At 48.5% G+C, this 24148-nt stretch overlaps 1 protein-coding gene across 2 annotated transcripts in view; it reads right to left on the reverse strand.

The window, feature by feature from the left end:
• The window catches only part of ZDHHC18 (zDHHC palmitoyltransferase 18), a 137144-nt gene that overhangs the window by 56161 nt on the left and 56835 nt on the right, over positions 1 to 24148 (reverse strand). For both annotated transcript variants that reach the window (XM_086957620.1, XM_086957621.1), the window contains exons 4-6: positions 21928 to 22065; positions 1803 to 1851; positions 889 to 991 (exon numbers count right to left, since the gene is read on the reverse strand). In XM_086957620.1, coding sequence (XP_086813746.1) covers positions 889 to 991; positions 1803 to 1851; positions 21928 to 22065 — 290 coding nt within the window. The remainder of the gene's footprint in view (positions 1 to 888; positions 992 to 1802; positions 1852 to 21927; positions 22066 to 24148) is intronic.

The following is a 24148-nucleotide window of genomic DNA, read 5'->3' on the forward strand; positions in this document are numbered from 1 at the left end:
GAACAGTTCCAGACCCAACCATCATATGGAACAAAGCACAGCACAGCATGTGAATGCAGAGAATATTCATGCTGCAAAAGGGAGGCCAAGTATAGTGAACAGCGGTCTTCTGTAACCTCTTCAGCTAGAGTTTCCCACTTCCTCAGTTTTCAATGATTTTACTATGTGCTGAAAACTTTTCCCTTCCTTTTTTGATGGTCTCAAACATTTAACCAACATGAGTTTTATTCCTTTATAATGTTATAACTGTTTGATCTGCATCGGTTCAGTCTCACATTTTGGATTAGTTTTAAATTACTTATCCGCTCCCCATGATTCAATTTTCAAACAACTTCCTGATAGAAAACACTTTTGTAGCAAACACAATCACCTGGTCTTATAGCTGGTTCAGACTCAAATATAAGTGCATTTATTTTACAACATTCACTTCTTTCAATAGTAGTACGGAATTTGAAATTCAAATTAGACTGAATTTGAAATCAGGGTGAAGTGGTCTACATTTTATACCAAGCCGAGGTGGATTCAAGGGTGGATTCTGCTCAGTGTGCCTTCCTAATATTGAATAGGCCCTCTCATTCCATCAACTTTTCTCTAACCTTTGCTTTTTTGACAACCTGTAAGACAATAATGCTTTTAGAGGCACTGTTTGGTATAGAATGCAAGCAAAATTGAAGAGCCTGCATGAAAACAACAAGGCGGTCTATAAACGGTCCGAGGATAGACCTGGGGCTGTCCATTTAAATCACAGCCAAGAAAGACTTAAAACTTGGAGGTAAGCATCCATGTTACACAAAAGACTATCAACATCAAGACGCACCTTAACAAACAATCATAAAAAAGATCTGCAACATAATCAGCCCAAAGAGTGGTAGTACAGTGTATACTCACATCTTCATTTGTCGTGAGGTCAGAGGCTACGAGGTATGTATGAAATCCTGACAGGCCAAGAATAGACCAGACTGAGAAAAAGCAGACGACCAGTTCCAGAACAGTGGAACTAGTTAAGGAATCATTACAAATCAAAGCTGTACATAGAAAAATTAGCAAAAAGGAGACACAGGAGACCATACTCCAAGCGTAGAGCTTGCTCGCCAGCTCCAGAGACACCAAACACCACTGCACCCTGTTTAGCCCAGGGTTCACAGGTCTGGCACACAGAGAGGCCCACTCATACATTCAGCAAGAGGACCAGAGGCAGACATTCTCCACCCAAATCTTCTCAAGCTAAACTACCTAGGCCCATAAATTGGAGCAGAAACTATCTGGCACAGCCCAGAATTACATTCAGACCTCAAAGCCCAGAGGATTCAGAGTGATGCCTTGTCGAAACCCCACTCACTCCCTACTTTTAGCATTCCCATCCACCCTTAGCCCAAGCCAACAATACAGGCCTGACTCCAGACCTCTCAATATTTGGGCAGACACCAGAGACCTGGTCGATTCAATCCCACATGCCAGAGCTCACATCCACTTCCTGTTCAATATAGAGAGGGACTCTACCTCCAGCACAGCCAATAAACCCTCCCAACTCAGAGGCTATCCCAAAGGTCAATCCAGGCCTTATCCAAATCAGAGGCTTACACACAATGACCAACTTCCTGCTTAAATTTCACACCCACCAAGAAACACACTTCTGAGTATAAAGTATGTGTTTTTTTATGCCTGGCAGTAACTTACAACTTGGAGTTTTGTAAAAGCACAACTGAACGTTTGCACTTTGATACAAGGAATAAATAAACTGCTGGAAGCAGACAGCTAGTTGAGACACTGAAAAGAATATGTATATCACTGGAAAAGGATATCTGGCTGGAGTGTCCTTCAAAGTACTGAGAAAGCCAGCCCTCTGTGACCCTGCAATGAAAAAGAACAAAATTCAGATTACAACAACCTCTTCGAACTCATAAAGAAGATACAAAATACATCCCTACCTTAAAAAAACAGTTCATCCCACATCATTAATGGGGTGGGACAATGTAGGAAGCTGGCTCTGTATATACTATCAAAACACACAAGGTGATGGACAAAATGTTGCACATTCGCAAAAATGTCATCCTCAGTCACAGATCTGGGTTTAATCCATCGTTATTTTGCTCACCATGCCACCCCAGTGCAGATATGGCCATAGGCAAATCAGTCTTGACCCTGTGCTTCATGGGAACAGTCCAGCCAGAACTGCCAATCCTAGGACCAGTTTCTGGCTATCAGCAGTCATCAGCCTGGATAGCTTGACTCCAGTGGCGCAGTGAGCCCCTGACCCACGTCTGGGCATACCCTTCCCACATAGGGCGAACAGCAACACACACAAGGTGGTGGACGGAATGTTGCACATTGGCAAAACATTCACCCCCAGTCACAGATCTGGGTTTAATCCATCGTTATTTTGCTTACCACGCCACCCCAGTTCAGACATGGCCATAACCGGTCCTAGGATGCTTGTTTCCAGTCCAGGGAGGACCTGGCTTGGCAGTTCGGCTGGACTGTTCCCATTGGGCACAGGGTCAACACTGATTTGCATATGGCTGGGTTCAAACTGGAATGGCATGGTGAGCAAAGAAACTATGGATTTAGGCCCAGATCTCTGTACTGGGGTGAATGTATGACATTGTTCTGCATTCTGTCCATCAACTGTTGTTTTGCATTTGTCACCGCGAGTGGGCCGGGTATACTCAGACGTGAGTCCCGTGCTCTCCATGCCTCTGGGATCAAGCTATCCTGGCTGATGAGGGCTGAAAGCCCGAAACCGGCCCTAGGATGCTTGTTTCCAGTCCAGGGAGGACCTGGCTTGGCAGTTCGGGCTGGACTGTTCCCATGGGGCACAGGGTCAAGACTGATTTGCTTATGGCTGGGTTCAAACTGGAATGGCGAGCAGGTTGGCTGGGTTCCCACCATCATCGAGATGGCAGGGACAGAGTTGTGCTTCACCTCACCTCCCCCACCTGAGGGGTGGGGTTGGAAAAGGTAGCCACAACTCTCCTCCTAACTTGGTTTTCCTGTCGATTGTCCTGTCCATAGTGGGGATCAGACCGGTGGGGGCCAGTTGCTGGGAGCAGCAATTGGCTGGGTCAGCTCACAAGGTAAAACCAAAGGGGGTGATGGACGAAGCGTTGACAAGACAAACACTCAGCCCCAGTCAACTGATCTGGGTTTAATCCATCACCGTTCTTTAGCTCACTCCACCACCCCAGTTTAAACATGGCCATATGCAAATCAGTCTGACCCTGTGTCACATGGGAACAGTCCAGCCCGAACTGCCAAGCCATGTCTTCCCTGGACCGGAATCAAGCTTCCCAGGTCCGGTTTCTGGCATTCCAGCCGTCTTCAGCCGGGCTTGCTTGAATCCAGTGGCAAAGTGAGCAACGGACTCACGTCTGGGCATACCATGCTAACTTAAGGCGAAAAAAGAAAAACCAGAGGCAGTGGGTTGTAGGTATGGCACACAGGTATGTGTGCCATGTCAACTTCACTTTTCTCTGCACCAAAATACAGAGCCTGCAATGGGGCGTGGCCAGTGAGTCAACATGGCGGAAGCAACTCCGTGAAGCCCCTTGCCAAATACCCTAATTATCCTGACTTTCTCCTGCTATCCTACCAACCCGACATGGAAAGTTGCAGTCCTTGATGTATATAAGCTGCGATTACTGCTGAGCACCTGTGGCGGCCGGGTAATGCAACCTTGACCCGTGAAGGCGGCTGCAGAGGGAATGCGGCCTGTGGAGCACCGGCGCGGACATGTGAAGGTGCCGCCCGCTGGCAAACTATCTCGGCGCTGCGGGACGACCTCCTGGCTGTGTGAACCGCCTCCGTGCCGGTGAGCCCCACAGATGACATTTCTGGCCCTGGTTTGCCCCGTTACTGCTGTGGTCCTGGCTGAATAGACTGACTATGAACGGGCAGCCGCCCGGGTCATGTCTCTGGAGGCATGGCGACGCGGGCCCTGATTACGCGACACCAGCGGACATGCCACTACTGGCCTACTGCTGAAGCGCCATGGTGTGGGGAGAATGTTGCCACCACTGCTGCCGTACTGAGGCTTGCCACGGCGGGGCTAGATCGCAGCCCCTTGCCTGATGCTGGAGGCGGCCTGAACGGAAGCGTGCCTGTGGCCTGACCCTTGCCCTGGCAGATCCCTTCTCCCAAGTAGGTGTGGAAAGGAGCTGCGGGACTTTATGGAAGCTGATGACGGAGCGGCCACGAAGGGACTTATGGCGCAACAGGCGCGCCTTTGCTAACCAGTGAGAGGAGGCTGCCTTTGACGAAACACGGCCCGAGAGGCCTGGCTTATGTCCTGAAGACTGGGCTGGTATCTTTAATAGCTAGCTGCCGCAGAGGAGAACGCTGCTACATTAGTCTCCTACTCTGTGAGTGAAACACGCCCTCCCCAGCGCACTACACCCTCCTGGACATTGCTGCGCCCCTACCCGAGGGAAGTAAATTAGAAAGTATCCTGCGCTGAGGGATGGAACTTTACCCCCAAGCGATGCGATGAACTGGGCCATGTCTACGTGGTGGATGCCAGGGGAACATTTCACTACCCCAGCAGTTGTGTGGCAGCTCTAAAGAGGAGGCAGTTGCCTGGGGGCCGCAGGAAACATCAGGGCCAGGCGCATTGAGGCACCTGCCTGAGAACAGAGGCTGATACCCTAGGAAGCAGGCCGAGGACACAACATGGCCTACGCCTTCCGGTGAACAGACCAGGCTGCCGGGTCTGAGACTGAGTGTGCTACTGCATACGCACGGATAGGGCCATGAAGTACTGAACCTGGAGCACGCAGCAGATAGTGAAAATACGCGACCTGCTCCTCACTTGCGGCTGCCTACACTAGAGCCTGGAGACCCTTTGAATGTTTGTGGCGGCAGGCACTGCGCAGTAGGGAGACAACACCTGTCGAACACCGCAACCTGGAGGTGCCTACAGCGGGGGGGGGGGGGGGGGGGGGGGGAGCCACAAACGGCCTCACAGGGGCACGGGCGGCGTACGTGGTCGCCTGTGCAGCTACGACCCATCCCTATTTGCACCAACAGTTGTTTGTTGTTGACCGTCCATGCTCTAGGTACAAAAATTGGCAATGGGCCACCTCCGAAACAACGCGGAGCAGAATGCGGAGCACACTAGCACACTAGAGCAGCCACAAACAAGGGGTAATGCAGCTGGAGACAATCCAGGCATGGGGATAGCCACGAAGCTGGATTAGGTACTCGTAGCAGTCAAAAAAAATTGGAGCTATACTGGATCAGATGCGCTTGTCCCTTGAAGCTAAGATCGACAAGGTGGCATCTGATTTCACTTTGTTATGCGCGGACCACCACAATCTAGCAGAGAAAGTCCAGTCACAGACTCAGACATTATCGGAATTACAGCCCGTTACAACTAGCCATGCAGCAGCCCTGCAGAATATCCTAGACCACGTGCATACACTGAAAGACAAAATTGAAGATGCAGGGGGAGGCTCACGCCGCAATAACATCCGCGTGGTAGGCCTCCCAAAGGGAGAGGAAGGGCGGACCCCAGAGACTTATGTGGAATGCTGGTTACATGAAATCCTGCCTACTGGGGTACTATTACCGCACTTTGTGGTGGAGCGGGCTCACCCTGTACCTGCCCAAAGACCACCCCCTGGTGCTCGACCATGGCCCTGCCTCTTCAGACTTCTCAACTACAGAGACAGAGACACGATCTTGCGTGAGACCCATAAGCTCTCGGAGTTAAAGGTTAGTGGCAGCCCGATCATGGTGTTCCCAGACTACATAGCTGACGTGCAGAGGCGCCGGAGCACGTTCACGGCGGTGAAGTGACAGCTGAGCAATTTGGAACTTCCCTATTCTCTGCCAGACAGAGTGGTAGCTAAAGGCACTACACATTTCTTCAACTCGCCTGATGACACATGAGACTGGCTGGCAGAATCTGGCCTATGGACAGGACCTCGCACCGCCAGTGAAGATCCACCTGGACCGGTCAACAATAGAAAGCGCCGCAGAGGGAGACGGGAGCGGAGGAACAGCACGTCAGGCGACCAGCAGCGCTGCTGCCGGAACAAAGCGGAATGGTACGCTGTGATGCCCTAGAAGCAGCTGCGACGTTGGGAGCCCCTGTCTATTAAGAGGCGAGGGAGATCAGCTCCTCCGGGTCGGCAACCACTAGTGGCTAATCCACCCCTAGACCCGATTGCTCAGATGAACTGCAGCTGCCGGATGTTAACCTGCAAAGTGCAAACTAACTCGTATGAGGGACTGCCGAGGCTCAGACACGTGAGATGTCCGGGCACGCAAGTTGAGTTTGTCTTGTGTCGTACCCCAAAGTACGCTTTACAGCTGCTGCCCTAAGCGCAGAGTCCGCAAAATGTGTAAGTACAATGGGAATGCTGCAACATAGTCATATTGTAATACACCCACTGACATGCAGGAAGGATGCAGGTGGCGATCTCTAGACATGAAGGGATAGGTACTAGGCGTAACGAAATGTGTCTCGCCTGAACCCCCGTTACTCTTCAGTCTCCAGATTGACCTAGTCACTGCCTCGTTAGGCAACATAGTAGTTTGGACGAACATCATTCTGGAGTTTGCCCCGATTGTTGCTATGGTTATGGTTCATAGCTTCTATGTTACTTTAGTAAGAAAAGCCCATGTCCCCTGTCCTGCTGACATACCGAACATATCACTACACACCACACATGCCCTGACAATCCATATTGCCAAACATGATACAAGTAAATGTAACAACATGGAATATACGCAGTATGCATACACCCACCCGTAGATATTCCATTTACTCGTACCGACACCGACACAAGGCACACACAGCATTACTTCAGGAACCCACATGTCGGCTTGAAATGGAGCGCCTGCGCAGTAGATGGAGGGGTCAGGTATTCGGCACCACCTTTTCGGCACATGCGCGAGGCACATTAGTGTGGATCAGGACTGGGGTGCTGTTTGTGTGTGATGAGGTCTTCTATGACACAGAGGGTAGGTACACCTTCGCGAAGGAGCGTTTAATCAGATAGACTATACTGCTGGGCTCCATCTATGCCTCAAATGCTGACCAAATTTACTTCCTTGAGCACATGTCTGGCATCCTGGCCCGTTGGAATGATATCCCCTAGCTGTAGGGTGGAGACTTCAATTCAGTACTAGACGTTGGGCTGGACAGGTCAGTCCAGCCATTAAATAGGGCCCCTTCCCTGTCGAATGCGAGGGCTCTCACCCATTGGCTTACACACTGGGCTCTTTTGGATATGTGGCGCTCCCTGAATCCCACTGCCCGGGTTTATTCTCATAACTCCGCAGTGCATAACGTACACGTCCGCCTAGATAGACTGGTGGGGTCACAGATACTTCTTCCCCTGATACACGGCATTTAATACCTAGGGGAGACACACTCAGATCATAATCCCCTATTGCTGCAGCTTAGATGGGAGGTGCAGCCGAAACATTGCCTCAGGAGGGGTTATCTCGTATTAGATTTGGAGAAGGCCTTTGACTCCTTAGAATGGGGCAATCTATGTACGGCATTGGAGAAATCCGAACTGGGCCCAATGTACATCCAGCTGACATCTCCTCTACACTAACCCCTCAGAATCAAAGTGGGATCCTACCTCTGATTCTCTCCCAATACAAAGAGGTACGCTGCTCCTGTTTGCGCTTGCAATGGAGCCACTGGCGGAGGCACTGCGTACCCAACTGGTTAATGGGGTGCCTCCAGGGAATGCCATGCATCAGGTGTTATATGCTGATGACCTCATTTATGTTCGAGACATTAACCATGCCCCTGCTCGCCTCAATCAATTATACGAGTTTGCTGCGTTGTGTGGTCCAACGGTCAATGTAGACAAATCCTGTGTTTATTCATTTAAAGAGGGACTCCAGGGTCCTAACCTTGTGATCAGTAGTAAAAAGGTACAGTGGGCGGCAGACACTTTCCGATATTTAGGCATCCAAATCTACCACTGTACAGACTACCTTCTTGATGGGAACCTCGGCTGGGCAGGGACGTCCCTCAAATCACAGATGCAGTTTTGGGGTACTTTACCATTATCAGTAACAGGCAGAGCTGCACTCAACAAAATGCTTGTGCTACCGAGACTCTTGTATTATTTCACAAACCTACCGGTCTACGTCCCAGCTTCTTTTTTCCCTCCACTGGAAAAACAACACTGATTTTATCTGGGGTAATGCGAGGCACAGGATTGCACAGCGGAAATTATACCTGCCAGTAGACCGGGGGGGTCTGGGGGGGGGGGGGGACTGGCAGCTCCTTGTCTCGAGCATTACTATCTCGCCTCGCAACTCCATTGGCTCTCAGTCTTTGCGCAGACACTGCAACAATGAGTCTGCCCAATCCCCTGCATCACATGGTCAGTATCTTCCACCCAGGTGCACGCTCCTGACCGCCAGAGCCTTTGCTATATAGATGCTTCAGCAGAAGCTTGTGTATTACACGGAAGGGGACCCCCTATGCGCCAGCGATATCTCTGGAAACGACACCCCCTGGCCATACGGTAATCTCCGCACAGATACTCAGAAGGCGGCAGGAAAACTACATTCAGACACTGGGGGACCTGTATCGAGAGTACCCTTTTGCCATACGCGACCCTGGTAGAGGAAGATGGGCTCCTGCCAGGTCACTGACACATCGCACATTGGTGGCCTCACTTGCGGCTAAATGGGGAGACATTACTGTCAAGCCAATGACCACCTCACCATGCAATATTTTCATGTTATGGGGACAGGTAGGCACCTGACGCGTTGGTTTGCAGCTTCTTTGAGGACACATACAGCTATCAGCCTCGACCCGCTGCGCCACAAGTGGGCACATGCTCTGGGACACCAGTTTACAGATAAGGAATGGGCTTGGGTGCTTGAAAGCCCGGGCTTGGATGCTTGAAAGCCCGATGTGCATCCATGGTAATACACGCTTCCGGCAAATACAACTTTTTATCGTACATAGGGTGTACCTCAAACCTGAAAAAATAAATCATCAATACTTTAACCGGGAAGACGCCGAGTGTCAGAGATGAGCTGAACGAGGAGCTGGGTTAATTCATATGCTCTGGGGATGTGTTCGGATGAACACTAACTAATGACTGGCCAACCTATCTACTGCACGAATTTCATAGAACCCCACGCTACAAAAGTCACTTTGAGATTCCTAGATTTGGGACTGACATGGGCCAAACGGCTCGTCACCAAGAAGTGGAAGGCACCAAATCCACCCACGGTCATGGCCGGGCGGAACTCAATGCTTCCCTGGGCAAAGGCAGAGAGCATTGCCATATGGAGCGAGGAAACACTGGGGATGCGCAAGATCCCTATCGCAACATGCTGGGACACCCTATACACTGAGCTGCAGCTCCCCGTAAATATGGCAGGAGAGACTTCCCCTGATTCACACTCTGGCAATCACAGATCCCACCCGAAGCTTGAGTTGTATGTACACCGCAACATTTACTTGTCTTATCGCACACTACTTCAATAAAAGGGCCAATGCAATCTGTAAGTGGAGGGAATGACAGTTGGTAGTGCCCGGTAATGAAGGAGTAACACTACCCTCGACGGGATGTTAGAGGGCTGATTGTTACTGAAGATGTTTTATGTTCTTCCTTTTATACGTTAGTGCAATCCAAGTATAATCTCTCGCTCCGTAATTATGACAGTCTAGCACGGTGCCAATAACAATAATGTGATCATCTACACAGTGCGTTAACTTGTGTACAGGCACACACCAACAGTCCGCTTGTAAAGCCAGTGCTATTTAAAACTCAAATAAATAAATACATTTTTAAAATGTGCACGTCCTTTTGGATAAATGAGACCAAATGTTTAATTAACGTTGTACTCTTGATCCTTATGGTACAAATTTACCGTCTCGTATGTATACCATATCCATGTTAAATGAACTGCTACTGATTGCACGCAGGAGTCATTTCTATTGTACTTCCTTCAAGCAAGAAAATAATAAAAGATTTTATTTTTTTGACACTGAGCCTGCAATGGCAGTGCGTGGGTGTTAAGGTACAGGACCTCTGAGGGTGGCACAATATGTGCTGCAGCTCAAAGGCATTCTCTGGTCACAGGGCCCTTGGTAGCTAGGGTGCCTTTTACAGGGGACTTACATGTGGCCAGAGAGGTGCCAATTTGGGGGTACACAGTACCGTTTATGGGGAAGGACATAGTCCCTGGGTACTTGGTTAGCAGGTACCCAGGGCACAAACAAAGAGCATCAACATTAGGCAAAGATATAAGAAGGGGGGTTGAAAACCATGCAAAAAGGGGCACTTTCCTACAAACAAACTCCCAAATATCTATAATCCCCATGGGCACACCACATGTTGTAGCCAGGTCTAGAAACAGAAATGGTATCGTAGCTCTAATACGAGCCTGCCACTGTATTGTACCCAAGGGCCACATCAGCTTTGGGGCACCAGAACATATTCAGAAACCTGGGAAAGGGTTATTGCCTGGAGTGCCATTTTAAAAGCAATCCTTGCTGAAAACTAACTACTGCCTAAACAGTGCCTCTTAAGTTCATCTATCAATCAAATCATTAACAGAGGACAACACTTTAAGGACCCCATTCCAGAATAAGGCTTAAGGATTACATTTTCATTAGCTTGTATTAGAAAGCACCACCAGAGGAACAGGTTATAATTATTTTAAAGCAAATCACATCACCTTGTATTGTTCCAAAGCAATTAGCAGACTGATAAGAATATGACATGCACAATTGAGGAAGGACTGAAGGAAGATTGGCATTGGGATGCATTTCTTGATAACAGATGCCTTCCCTGGCAGTTAATGAGTAACAGCTCAGGTGCGACTCACGCTGGGCACAATGGAGGGGAAGAGTTAGAAGCAACAATTCTAATGCAGACATAAGGTGCTACAAGAAAGGGCCTAAAAAACAACTGGGCCCTTCCTCATATTAAGAACAGGCAGTTTGGCTGCTGGTGCATGTGGAGCAGGGCACACAGCTAGAGGACGCCTCACCACTAGAGGACAGACTGGTCAGAGGTACTGAACAAAAAAGCGATTTCCCTCACATACAGTAAGTTGATGACCAATGCCTCCCCAACCCTTATTGAAGTTGAAGGAGGCCTGAGAGGCTGACATAGGGAAACTGGGGGACGAGGAGCTGGAGGAGGTGAAACTATCACCCTGAGAAGTGGCTATCAGAGCGTGTTTTTGGCTTGTTTAGCTGCATCTATTGTACAGGTCCTACAACACAAGGGTGCTTACGCATATAATGGGACAGGTCCTTTAAAAATTTATAAAGTTTTGATCTTCATCAGTTCAGAGTTATATTTTGGATTAGTGTCAAAATTATTTGTCCACTCCTCATTAACCAATTTTCTTACATCTTCCTGGTCGAAAACACTTTTGTAGCAAACACAATCATCTGATCTTACAGCTGGCTCAGACTCAAAAATAAGCACATTTATTTTCACAATCTTTACTAGTTTCAACTACAGTACAGAATTTGAATTTCAAACTGGGTGGATTTTCAAATCCGGGTGAAGTGGTCTACATTTTATATCAAGCAGAGGTGGATTATGCTCAAAGTGCCTTCTTAATATTGAATAGGCTCTCATTCAGTTAACTTCTCTCCAACCCTCACTCTTTTGACCACCTGTGGGACAATACTGCTTTACAGGCATTGTTTGGTATGGGACGCAAGCAAGTTAATAGGGGATGTGGATTTTCTGCATAATCTCTGGGACTGTCTATGGCGGGAGGTCTTCTGGGCGTGGGTTAGACAGGGCGTCGGCCAGGGGGCCAGCCTATACACAGAGATTTCAGTCAAGATGAGCCTCTTGAAAGTTGGGGCAGGGGGAAATCCCGGCAAATACCCTAGACTGGTGTTAACACTGGGGTTTGCTGTGGCTCAGCGCAACAATTGTTTGCATGTGTTGCATAAGTTGCATTGGTTCCCAGTCAAGCAGAGAGCAAAGTTCAAGGGCCTCTTCATTGCCCACAAAGCCATATATGGTCAGGCTCCTGGCTATATCAAGGAGCGCCTGGTGAATTATGCATCGGGACACACACTGCGCACGTCCAAGGCAGGCTTCCTGGCTCATGCTCGGGCCAAAACTGCGTCTAAAGGGGGCAGAGCTTTCTCCGTCCTAATTCCTCAACTCTGTAATGAACTGCCTGTAATCCTCTGTAAATGAACCCACCCTCCTCCCCTTCAGGAAACACCTCAAACCCCTTCTGTTTAGGGAAGCTCTGGACACAGTTTAACACATCTGTTTGGTGCTTATCGGGGATGATAGAGGGTATCAGAGCTCTCTCTCCAAGCACTAAGAGACCTGCAGGTGATTATGCGCTATATAAGCTATAGTGAACATAACATGTGGGGAGCGTCTGATCCACAGAGTCTGGAGCCACGGCAAACTGACATGGACTGGTGCAGAAGCAGTTTTATGAAGGTAGAGAATGCCTCCATGTTTGGGTGCAGGTATTGAGAATGTGCGGAGCTAATGGGGTCTCACTAATCGCACATTGGGACTGGAGTAAAAATGCCTACTGGGTTGAAGATCACAGACGACATGTATCCTTTGTGAGAGAGGGCGTCTGGGTTGGAGGGGCAATACTGGTAAGTTTACCTGTTACACTGTTGTGGTGTCCTGTGAGATACATTGTGATGACATGGGTTTTGGGTGTGTTTATCTACAAAATAAAAATAGTAAAAAAACATTTTTTTTTTAAAAAAGGGAAGTTTGATAGGGTTCCTTCTCATAGCTGTGTACCAACCTGTTCCCCTTAAATCTGACCATCACTGACCGATATTAACTAAAGCACAATTAGGTTGAGGAGCATGCTACTAACTAGTGATTGGAGTTAACAGTGTTATGGCATTTTCATATGTACATGTTTCTTCATCGTATTTGTACTTCTTAATTTTAATATTTGGTTGGTGTACAAATTAAGTTCTAGCTAGTATACTTCCACATTTATTTAACTGAACCTAACATCATCCCCCTTTTTAAACTCCTGAGGTAGGCAATATACAAAGCTGCACTGGTAATCCTAACTGACAGCAAAGGGAAAAAAATGCATTTTCAATTTCAGTATTTTTTAAAATATGGAAACAAAAACCGGATTTTGTATAAATGCACACATCTGGAAAAACATGAACACAGAGACTTCACTATGACTTTGCACAGCGCCTGTAAATTAAGTTTGGATGGAATAATGATTACAAAACTTTTAGTAAAAAAACACACACACAAACAATGACAGCCCGAGAGTAGAATGAAAGTTATACTAAACAAGGTCTATGTAGAGTCTGAGGGATGGCTGTTCAGCAGAACACCAGCAAGTAAAAAAGAATCATAGAAAATCAAAACGCAAATGACCTGGAGACACAATATGGGCAAATTGCGTTTCATACACACTCGACCTTCTGAAAGCTTGGGCTGCTCTTCAGTTGGAACCAAGGCACCCAGAAGGTTTGACAGACCAGCTCAGATGCCAGGGAAGGGAAGAAAGAAGGCCCGCCATAAGCTAGATAGTCTTCGGGAGAAACAAGTAGCCTTGCATTAGCTATGGATATGATGTGCATTACTATTGGAATGGAGAAACATTCATGCTATTGCATAGTACACAAGTATAGATAATGAAGGAGTTAAAAACAAGGAACTGCAAGCTTTTCTTGGACTGTTCTGCAAACCTAACCCACCAAGCTAAACTTTATTAACATCAGCCAGGTGGTCCATAAGGGTTGAGTTCAGTCTAGCCTAATTACTTTATTATGGATTAAATGGCTCTCTTGGCAGATTGTCACATCATCCTTCATGCTCAAGTGCAATAGTGCTTGTGACAGTTTTACCCCCTTATTTTCAAATGTATGTGCAACAATGCACCTTTATTACATGAACATCCATAGTCAAAGATACCACCCGAGGTCACGCATTTGGTACTAAGAAGGTAATTCCTGAATAGGTTTGTCATTTTTTTTTTTTTTTACACGGAAGACAGCTGCCAGGGTATTACAGCATGTTTATTTGCTCCATTTATCAAAAAACTAAAATGGGAGGTCTCATCTGTTCATATAGTGTTTGGATATTTTTTCTTCAATGAAATGAAATAGCAAGGAGGATAATGCAGACTGATCTCTTTTAAAGGCAGATCCTTCTAATTTTCTGTGTTATTCAGTATTTAGGTTTGATGATACCTTTAAAATAAAATGTTAAAGGCTGAGCTAAATGTTAAAAATGAAAAGGATAATCATGCTACGGATAATCACACTACGTTCATGGTTTTGTAAGTTTATGGGTCTTTCTTTTGTATTATCAAAAAAAATCTGACTGACTTGCTCTGAAGAAAAAGTGTTTTTTTTGAGCCATTAACAAAGAGTTGTGTTCCCACAGCTTGAGATTCAGGATGTTGTAGGATATCCTTCTGTGTGGTCACAAAGTGTTCTAGTGTGAATGTCTGAAAGTGAGTGTCTGAAAACAATTCACAATTATTCCCATTGGTCTGAGGTTCTTCCTTGCCATCCTAATTAAAGGCTTGTAGGAAGCTAGCTCTGGATATACTATAACAAAGTGAGGTATAGTGTGTACAGAGTCCAGTGGAACCCCAGAGGTAGGCAGAGGTAAAAGTAGATAGCACCTTACTCCCCATTTGTGGTTGTGTGGGCGAATCAGAGGGTAGTAAGCATTTGTTGTACACAATCAGCAAATTATGTCACACACTCAAAGACTTGAATAAAAATATTAAGTTAATTTATTTCTAGAACCAAGCCAAGCCTGGCACAGGTAAGTGAAAAATACTCTGCAAAATCTTATGCAGTGTTTTACAATTGAATGCAAGTTCAAATGTTGTGGATTGAAATACTGGTAAGTCAAAATATCGAAATTACTTTTTAATTACTTTACAGATTATTTTGTATGTTACTTTCCAGATTACTTTTTAAGTTACTTTTTCTACTCCGTGCGATATGCCTAGATATCACACTAGGACATTTCCGAGAGGAAAGGTAGGCAAATCAGTTTTTGTACAGTTGCAGTTTTTTCAGGTTTCCATACAAATCAACTACACATACAACATTTTTCAAGAAAAAACAGTCAATGTATTCCTACGGAGAGAAATGGAAGTCATTGGTTAACAAGTAAGTACTTTGCTGTGGTAGTTGGCATTCCGGGTTTAGAACCAGGGTTCCCCAAGGGGCAAGGAAGTACTCTCGAAGCACCATCACGGGCACTAGGGCGGCCGCGTGCAGAGGCCCAATGTTTTTCAATGGGGATAGGAGGCGTCCGGTTGGTGACTGCTCATGATCGGGCCGCAAAGCTCCTGATGTTAGGCTCAGGGAAAAGGGGGATCAGAGTTAGCACACAAGGTGCACAAGCACTAGCACAGGGGCGGCAGGGTGCTGTTTTGGCATTGGGTGCCTTGTTTTCAATGGGGATTCTCAGTTTTTGTTTTTAGCTGTAGGCTCGGTCCAGGAAGACTTCCGGAAGGAACCAACAGCTGGACAGGTCGGATTTTACCTTATGGGGCCATTTACAGTTGGGGGAGGGAGGGGGTCTCTGTCCAGAGGCTGCAGACGACGTTGGAAAGTCCTGAAGGAGTCAACCCACGGTGGACTCCGACTCTGCAGTCTCCTCTGCTGGGCGCCTTCTTTCATCCTTTTTCTTTGTAGGTTGCGGGAATCTGTCTTTTTGGTTCAGGGCTGCCACCTAAATACTGTATTTGGGGGCCGTTTTAGGGGTCTCAAGGTCAGTAGCCAATGGGCTACTGACCTTAGGGTGACTACACCCTTGCTGCACAATCCCTAATCCTGATTGGGGAGTGCCTGCCATCTGCAAGATGGCGGGCACTGTAGAGTGGGCTTCACTTCGCCTCCCCCACCTGAGAGATGGGGTTGGCAGAGGTGGGCACGCCTTCTGCCCTGGCTAATTTTTCCCGCCTGTCTTCCCGCCAAAAAGGCGGGAAGTAGCATTACAAAGACTGCAAAGCCTTTCAATCAAAGCTCCACTGCCAGAGATGACTCTTCCTGACCTCGGGAGGGGAAGTATAAACACCTACGCCTAAGAAATGCTTTGTTTCTGGGCTCCAGGAGCAAAGCCTCCCACCCCAGGGGTCCAGAAAATATGGCTCGTGGAGGGTGGCTGGTGTGTATCAGTCAGGGAGCTCAGCAGAGGCTGGTCGTTTTTCAGGGGGCATTTCTGAGATGCCCTTTAAGTGCAGTTTTCATTAAATCCCACACTAGCATTAATGTACTGAGATGTTTGATCCCAAACTTCCCAGTTTTCAGTAAAACCATTATGTTGCTGTGGAGTTCGTAATGACAAACTCTCAGAACCATATACTCTTAAAGGCATTACTGCACTTACAATGTCTAAGAATTGGTCTACACACTGTAGGGGTGCAGGGCTCATACACCTGTCACCACTTGTATAGTGCACCCAGCTAGAGGGGTGGCTGACCTATGCCGGGGCAGTGGGTTGTAGGCATGGCACACAGGAATGTACGCCATGTCGACTTCATTTTGTTCAGCACCAAAACACGTAGCCTGCAATGGCAGTCTGTGTGTGTGTGCGCAAAGGTACAGGGCCTCTAAGGGTGGCACAAAGGACAGTTTTGGGAAAGAACACAAGTCCTGGGAAACTTATTGACTATGCGTCCTGGGTCCCTTTCCAAAGTAGTAGTCTGGCAAAAAGTGTGGGGGGAGGGAGGTTACTGCAACAGAAACCCAGCTTCCTACAGGGCTTTCAGTTGGTTTGGTGAGGAATGCATAAGTAGGTGGAGCGTAGTGTTGCGTATTCTTCTAGAATTACTACCACATTCCCAAAGTCAGAGCAGCAAATCTATTTAGGCCACTGAGTGCCAAATGCCTCTCTAAAACGTACCAACACCAAAAGATGTATTAAATCATAAAAAAGGGAGGCAAATTTTAGAACAAGCATTTGCAATGCAATAGGTCTCGCATTAGGAAAGTTTGAGCTATTGGTATTGTAAATGGCAAAGTTTTTATTTATGTTTCTTTTTTTTTAAATAGCTAAATTAATAGCTTCGTCATTTACAATGCCAATAGTTATAACTTTCGCAAATGTGATACCTATAGCATTTGTAATGCAATATGTTTTGTATTTACAAACCGCTAGAGGACAAAAAAAAGCTCTGGACCACTGCCTCTTCCCAGGCCTTCAAAAGGGACCTCAAAGTTCTCCTCCTCCAGAGACACCTCCAAAAGTAATTCACGTCCTCGCGCTATTTGTGAGTAAGAGGATTATGGTTCGATCCCCGGGCTAGGCGGCAGGGGTCTGCCCAGCACCATGTGATTCTGGGCAATAGCTTGCTTAATCTTCCTAATGGCCCCCAGCGCCGGGATGCCTCCGGGTAGCTGTGCGCTTTACAAATACTGGATTCACATTTACATATTATTTGGAAATAAGACATTTGAATAAAGTCAAAAGAGAAAGAGGCACAGCATTGGGTGGGATAGAAAAGCTTCAGGACAATGGTATGTGTGCTGTAACAAACTCAAGTTGGCTAAAATAATTGAGATGTTGACAGTGTGATGAATAGACATGGAGGTGGGACAATCATGAACTGTCCTGTGATCACGTTGCCTTGTACAAAGGTAAAGGGTCAGCTGCGGATATTAAAGCTGACAAAGACGGAAGGAAGGGAGAAACCCAGTTCATCTTCAAAAACAGTATGTACAGAAAAGTGCCTTTCCAGAAACTCTCATTGATTTTTAAAGAAGAAAACAATTTTCCTCCCACACATTGATTTTTAAATAACGTGAGTACCTTTTCAAAATTCTCACCTGTATATTGTTAACAGTTGTCTTACCAGTAAGATGTAGCTTAGACCTCAAAAATGCCAATGGGAGTTGGCCCAGACCAGGCTGGGAGGAGCGGGCGGGAGCTGGCAGGGCTGTCTCATGATCTCCTCTGCCCCTGACACACACTGAGCAGAGGAGGCTGGAAAGGGCGAGAAGAGCAGAAAACAGCACTCTGCACCCCCGAATTTTCAAAAGCAGCCCCAGTGGGGGCGGGATCTGAAGGAGGGGACCACCAGGCGTTCAAGGTGGAGTGAGGAGCCGGCCGGCGGGGGTGTTGGACTGGAGGCACCGGGCCGCTCTCTCCTGCAGCAGCCAGCCATGCAGCTTTGGTGGAGAGGGGGCGAGCAGGACTGCAGCTGAGCAGGGGCGGCAGCCCCCGGAGCTGCGGCGTGACCGGGCTGGCCTGAAGCCCCCCCCCCACCCCTTCAAACCCTGAACCCCGTGTGCACTGGACCCGGCCACCGACAGCCCCTCTGGGACAGAGCAGGTAAGGACACGGTCCGTGAACCCGCATGACTTGGCGAGCAGGAGGCGGGGCAATGAAGGGTTAATGTTTATGTTGCGGGGGTGGCAGGGGCGTGGCACGTGCGCCTAGGAGCTGTCCCTTAGTAGCTCAGAGGGGGCGGACGTGTGTGTGTGTGTGTGTGTGTGTCTGGGGGGCGGCGGTGGTTTCACAGCTTTGGGGTGTCTGACAGCAAGGGGAGACGCGTCTGGCCACTCGTGAGTGTTTCTGACGGTCCTGGGGAGGGTGTGTGTGTCATCTTTTGGGGGCCTGAGCTGCATTTGGGGTGTTAAAGTTCTAAGAGTCATTTCCGATAACTCTGAGCGGGGCCAGGCTGATGTGGGAGGTTTGACACTTTTAGAAAGGAGGCCGCTCCAGAGGGTGCCTTGCTAGTGTGTTTTTTTTTTAAATAGTTTTTATCTGACATCTCGGAGCGGGGGTCTTGTGTCTGTAGGATGGGGTCTCAGCTACGGACTGAGGGCGTGCGCGGTCCTGGACTCTAGCACAGGGGACAAATGACGGGGCAGGGGGAATGGGAATTGAGTGACAGGGAGTCTGACATTCATGAGAAGGGTCTGGCATGCTGGTTGGGGAGGGGGCTTACGGCGAAGGGGTTGAGGGTTCTGGAGGCACTGGCGGGGAAATCAGGGCCCTTGAGATCCCTGGAAAAAGACAGCTCCGGGTAGGGGTGGTCTGGCAGATCTGTGGCGCGTCTCCCAGCTCTGCCCACGGTGCAGTGTGCGGCAGCTCCTAGAAGCGGCTGACAGCTCCTGGAAAGAGCGAGGGGAGGGGGTGGCGGCGGCAGGCGCGATAGAAGTCTGACAGCTGTAGAAGAATTAAAGTGCGACCGCTCTGTGGGGGTCGGACAGATCAGGACGAGGTCTCTTTAAACCGTTTCGGATCAGGCGTAGGCATGGCCAGGCGGCTCCAAGAGGGTGGAAGGGGAAGCCATTCTCGTGTGTACTGTACTCTGCACTGTTTACAGGGCAGCCCTCCTCGGTTTCCCCACCCCGCCCCAGACTGCCAATGCTTGGTAAAAGTCCGAGCTCTGGTGTAGGTAGTTTAGCCATACCCCCGAGTCAGCATCGCGATTTCATTGCGGTGATTTAAATGACCACCCCAGTGCAGTATGGGTGTTGTAGTTCGGACACCCACATGACTCCAGGGGAGAGACCGGGATACGTGGAGCGCGAGAAAGGGCTCGGACACATATAGATTAGACATACTAGACAGGACCACCGTTCGGGGCGAACACACGAGGCACAGTAGAGGAACTGAACACAAAATAGGTGTAAAGGGATTAAGCAGCAGGATACCACGCACAAAGCGGGAGTTGGGGCAGGTTTCCCTCTCTGGACTGTGCTGCACAAAAGTTCACGCTCGCCTGTTTGTGCCCCTGTATATCTCTGTCAGAGCATGGCCCGCTGTCTCTTTTAAGTTTGATTTATTAAGAAATAGAAACAAGTCCCGCGGCGACCCGGAAGCTCTTGGCCGGCCGGCCAATCCGGTCGCGGCCGACCGGAAGTCCCGCCTCCCGAGCTGCCGGCGCATGGAGCGCCCTGCCTGTCCGAATCAGCCCGGGTCCCCAGGAGGGGGCCGGGGAGAAGGAGGAGTGTGGCGCCTGTTGCGGGGCCGGCGCGACAACAGGAAACAGCGCCCCGGTGCCGAAGGAGGGAAGAAGAGTCCTGCTGCCGGGCCCTGCAGCTGAGGAGAGCCGCAGCATGAAGGAAGCCGGTGAGTGGGTTGCTGAGCGGGGGGAAGCATGTGCGCGAATGCGGGGGGGGGGGGGGGAAGCATGTGCGCGAGTGCGGGGGGGGCGGGCTTTGTATGTGTGTGTGCGTGCGTGTGTGTGACTGTGGGGGAGGGGGGGGTGTGTGTGAGCGAGTGTCTGTGTGCCTGTATGTGTGTGCCTGCGCTCGCCTGTGTGTGCGTGCGTGCATGCAGAGGGGTGGGGGCTGCCTGCCTGCGTCTGTGTGAGCAAGGGCTGAGTTACTCTGCGCATGCGCGGGTCAGACGCGCGCTCCCGCGGTGAAAACTGCGAGCTCGTAACAGATTGGTGTCCTCATTCCCAGCATTCTCACTAACGGGCCACAATAGGTCTGAAGCAGACACCTTCAATGCTCACGCATTGAGGGTAGGTCTGCTCGACCTAAAAAAAGTGGGTGGGAAAACAGCAAACTACAAAGTAGATCAAGCTCAGCTTCGTAGAGGTTACTTCTGGAGAAAATAGTGTTTACTTTTCTATAATCCAGGACTCAAATTCAGAAAAATTACCTTTGCATTCACAGCCTAAATCCACCCAACAGCTCAAAGATGAGACAATGCTATTTGAAATTCTGGTCTACAGACAGATGTTAACTGTGTCGCCAGCTTCAAGTAATCAAAACAAATTTATATATATATATATATATATATATATATATATATATATATATATATATATATATACAAGCTTTGGATCAACCCTGATATATGTATGTATATATCGCCACTGGTCTGTTCAATACTGGCATTCAGAATTTTGCTCCTGCCCACCATATTATGCCGCATGGAGCAACTGCTCAGCCTCTTTCAGCCATTTGCTCTCTGGTACTATGAGCGACGGCATTTTTCTTAATCAAGTTTGTACACCTTCCTAAAAACAAATGCACTTCAGTGTGAGGTCTAACAGACCAATACTGTACGTTGCCCATGCATTTTTATTATCAGAATACATCTTTTGGGGCTTGTATCATCTTTGAGTATTTAATCTATGGCGTTAGATTACAATATTAAAAAGTCAATATTGCTGCGTTGTGCTTTAAAAGTAAAAAAAAGGCTTCTGCACTTGCCTGGCCGAAGCACCTTTACAATTGAAATTATGTGAGATGGTTCTTTTTTCAATCTAACATTTTTATTTCAAGCTCATGTCCATCACGTTTAGGCGGCAGCACATTTTTTATTTTAGGGAAATATGTCTCCAATAGCAATGTATCTGTCCAGCTTCAAAATGCGAGACAGCGCAGTGTTAACTGAAGCAGTAACAGAGGCACAATATGAATGGCATCCCTCTAAATAGCAACAAAAAGAATGTAAAAGGGAAAACTGGGTAGGCATCTGGAGCAGGGTCAATTTGCTAACAGCACAATTTCCAAGACTGGGCTTCCAGTACTTTTTATTTTTCAGAGCTAAATGGTCCAGTTACCGCCCAAGTTAGAGAGGACAATTAACTAGTATAGAGGAAAGGCAGCTCTGGATTCAATACAGGGGGAATGGGCGTGCTGCAGGACTAATTTTACAGCGAAATGTACCAATAATTCAGATACATCCAGTTTAAAAAATATATCTTAAATCACTTTTAAAAAGCCACAAAAGCGAATAATCATCTTTCTCCTGTGGTTGTACTATACAATCAAAGGAAAGCAGATAACCAGGTGCATTTTAGAGATTTCCCGGAGCACAATTTAGTCATCTGTTGAAAACAAGAATTTAAGACGTTACACTAAGTTAAACTATAAAAGTTAAGCCAGTGATAGACTAGCCTGAGAATGTCATAATAATGATCATCAGCCATGGCATTATTTTGTAACACCTCCCCCACTAAACAGACCCAAACAAGCCACACAGTAGCCTCCATGGCACAGTGTTTACTTACGCAGAGTGAGGTGCGTGATGACACAAGCGAAGATGAAGGCTGTGAGGAAGGACAGGGAGAGGATGAAGCTATAGAAGAAGCGATAATTCCGTTTCCCAACGCAGTTACCGACCCAAGGACAGTGATGGTCGAATCGCTCTGAAAAACAAAAAAGGTGGTGATGAAACACTTCCTTCATACATCAGAAAACCCCTACTGCCTGGTTCAGAGGAACAATGTAGATAGTAAAGCATGGGGCTATACAGTATCACAGATCATGTTATAATTTGACTAGACCTACTAGCAAGCACTATAGGCTTATTCCATCACAGAGAGCAGGCTTGGCGGACTGAAAATGAAGAGCTTGCTGTGCCATGGGGACTCAAGCTAAACTTCACTGAGCAGCTCTAACAAGCCTGAAATAAGTCTGGAGTAGATCAGTGTGGGATTTAATGTAAAATGCACCCGAGGGCATCTCAGAGATGCCCTCTGAAACCCTAACCTACAATCCACGTCTGGCTGAGTGGCTGCCACACAGCAGACATGTTGCTGGAGCCCTGGGTAGGAGAGCCCCCGCTCTCCTGGGCCTGCAACAACGCACATCCTGGGCGAGGTGCTAGGTGTCCATCCCCAGGATGGGCAGGGGGAAGCTTTAAAGGCATGCCGCCTCTGTGAGCTTCTCCAGACCATTTGCTGTACCCAGCAACCAGTCCCCACCAGTCCTGCCCCCCACTCTGGCAGGAAGACTGGCGGGAAAAACTAAGTCAGGAAGGGGGGGGGGGGTGCCAGCCTGTGCCAACCCCACCACTCAGGTGGGGGAGACTAGGTTAAACACGACCCCGGGCTACAGCCTTCTTGAAGATTGGGAGACCTGCCCCATCACAGCTAGGCTCCTGCCCCCTCCCACAAGAGAGGAGCAGGTTAGGGGGTGTACTCACCCCAGGGCAGGGACCCATTGGTCCCTATCCTTGCCCTACCTGTAACACCCCTAAATTCAGTATTTAGGGGCTCCCTGAACCTTCCTTCCTCAGATTTCGATACCAAAAAGAAGAAAGAAGATCAAGAAGATGGCCCGCCGTGCAGCTGCTAACAACAGGACAACAACAACTGACTTGGCCCCAGCCCTACCGGCCTGTTGATCCTGGAACCTGCTCCTGCCTAAAACCCAGCAACAACTAGGGTTTTGGCTGAAGCGCAGTAAGGCTGCGCCAATAGATTAATAAACAAAAAAGTTGCCAATACTGTGCAATAATTCAATATTTCACCAGGGTCATGAGCTGCCAGTCGCTCATTACCACAGACCACTCTTTCAGTCAAGATTTTTACCAAAGTTAAATACATTTATTTTAATTTTGTTTTATATTTGTTTTTCACCAGGGTCATAAAACCCGGCAACTCCTGCGGACAGCAACCTTGGGACACCCAAAGGACCTGCCTGCCTTGACCCTCCTGAAGATAGGGACCATCTGCAGAGGCTCTGCTGCAACAACCCCCCTGGTGCTAGCCAGGAAGCTTCGGACCAGCCCACTCTGCACCGGCTGGGCCAGGCCGAACCGAACAAAGACCACGAGGACGTCCCCCCGGCGACTGGGACCCGAAGTCCAGTGCCCAAAGACCCCCCTCGACGAACCAGTCGACACCTGCAGACTCAGAACCAGGGGCCACCCCAACCGCGACCAGCTGAGGGTAAGCTTTTCCGACACCCAAAGTCAGCCCTGCACCCGGCACCCTACAGTCCCCTGTGCCTCCCTTTGGGGTACCTACCTGTGCTCCAAGATCCCAACTTACCTCTAAGTGCTGGTCGCCCCTGGAGAGTCTCCGTCCCCAAGCCTGCAGCCTTTGTTCCTTTTTGACCTTTCCCATTGGATAACATTGAGCGCCCGACAGCTCAAAAGCACCTTGCACCCAGCCGCCCGAGTGCCGCTGGCTGTGACCCCTGTGTCCTATCCTACTTCCACCTTGCCCTGAGCAAGTGACCATGAGCACAGCTCCTACAGCCGCGTGGCCTGCTAGCCAGCAGCCACCAACCGAAGGCCCCCTTCCCTCATTGGATATCATTGGGCCTACCTACCTTTGCATCCAGCCGCCCCTGTGCAGCTGGGATTGAACTAACTGTACTTACCTGACCCTAGGTGTCCCCTGAGTCTATGCCCAGAACCTTAACTTCACCAACCAAGTACTCACCTGGAAACCGGTAATTTACTTACCTGCCATTGGATAACATTGACCCATTTTGACTCGA

This window comes from Lissotriton vulgaris, chromosome 2_1 (genome assembly GCF_964263255.1).
Source record: "Lissotriton vulgaris chromosome 2_1, aLisVul1.2, whole genome shotgun sequence".
Taxonomy (NCBI): Eukaryota; Metazoa; Chordata; class Amphibia; order Caudata; family Salamandridae; genus Lissotriton; species Lissotriton vulgaris.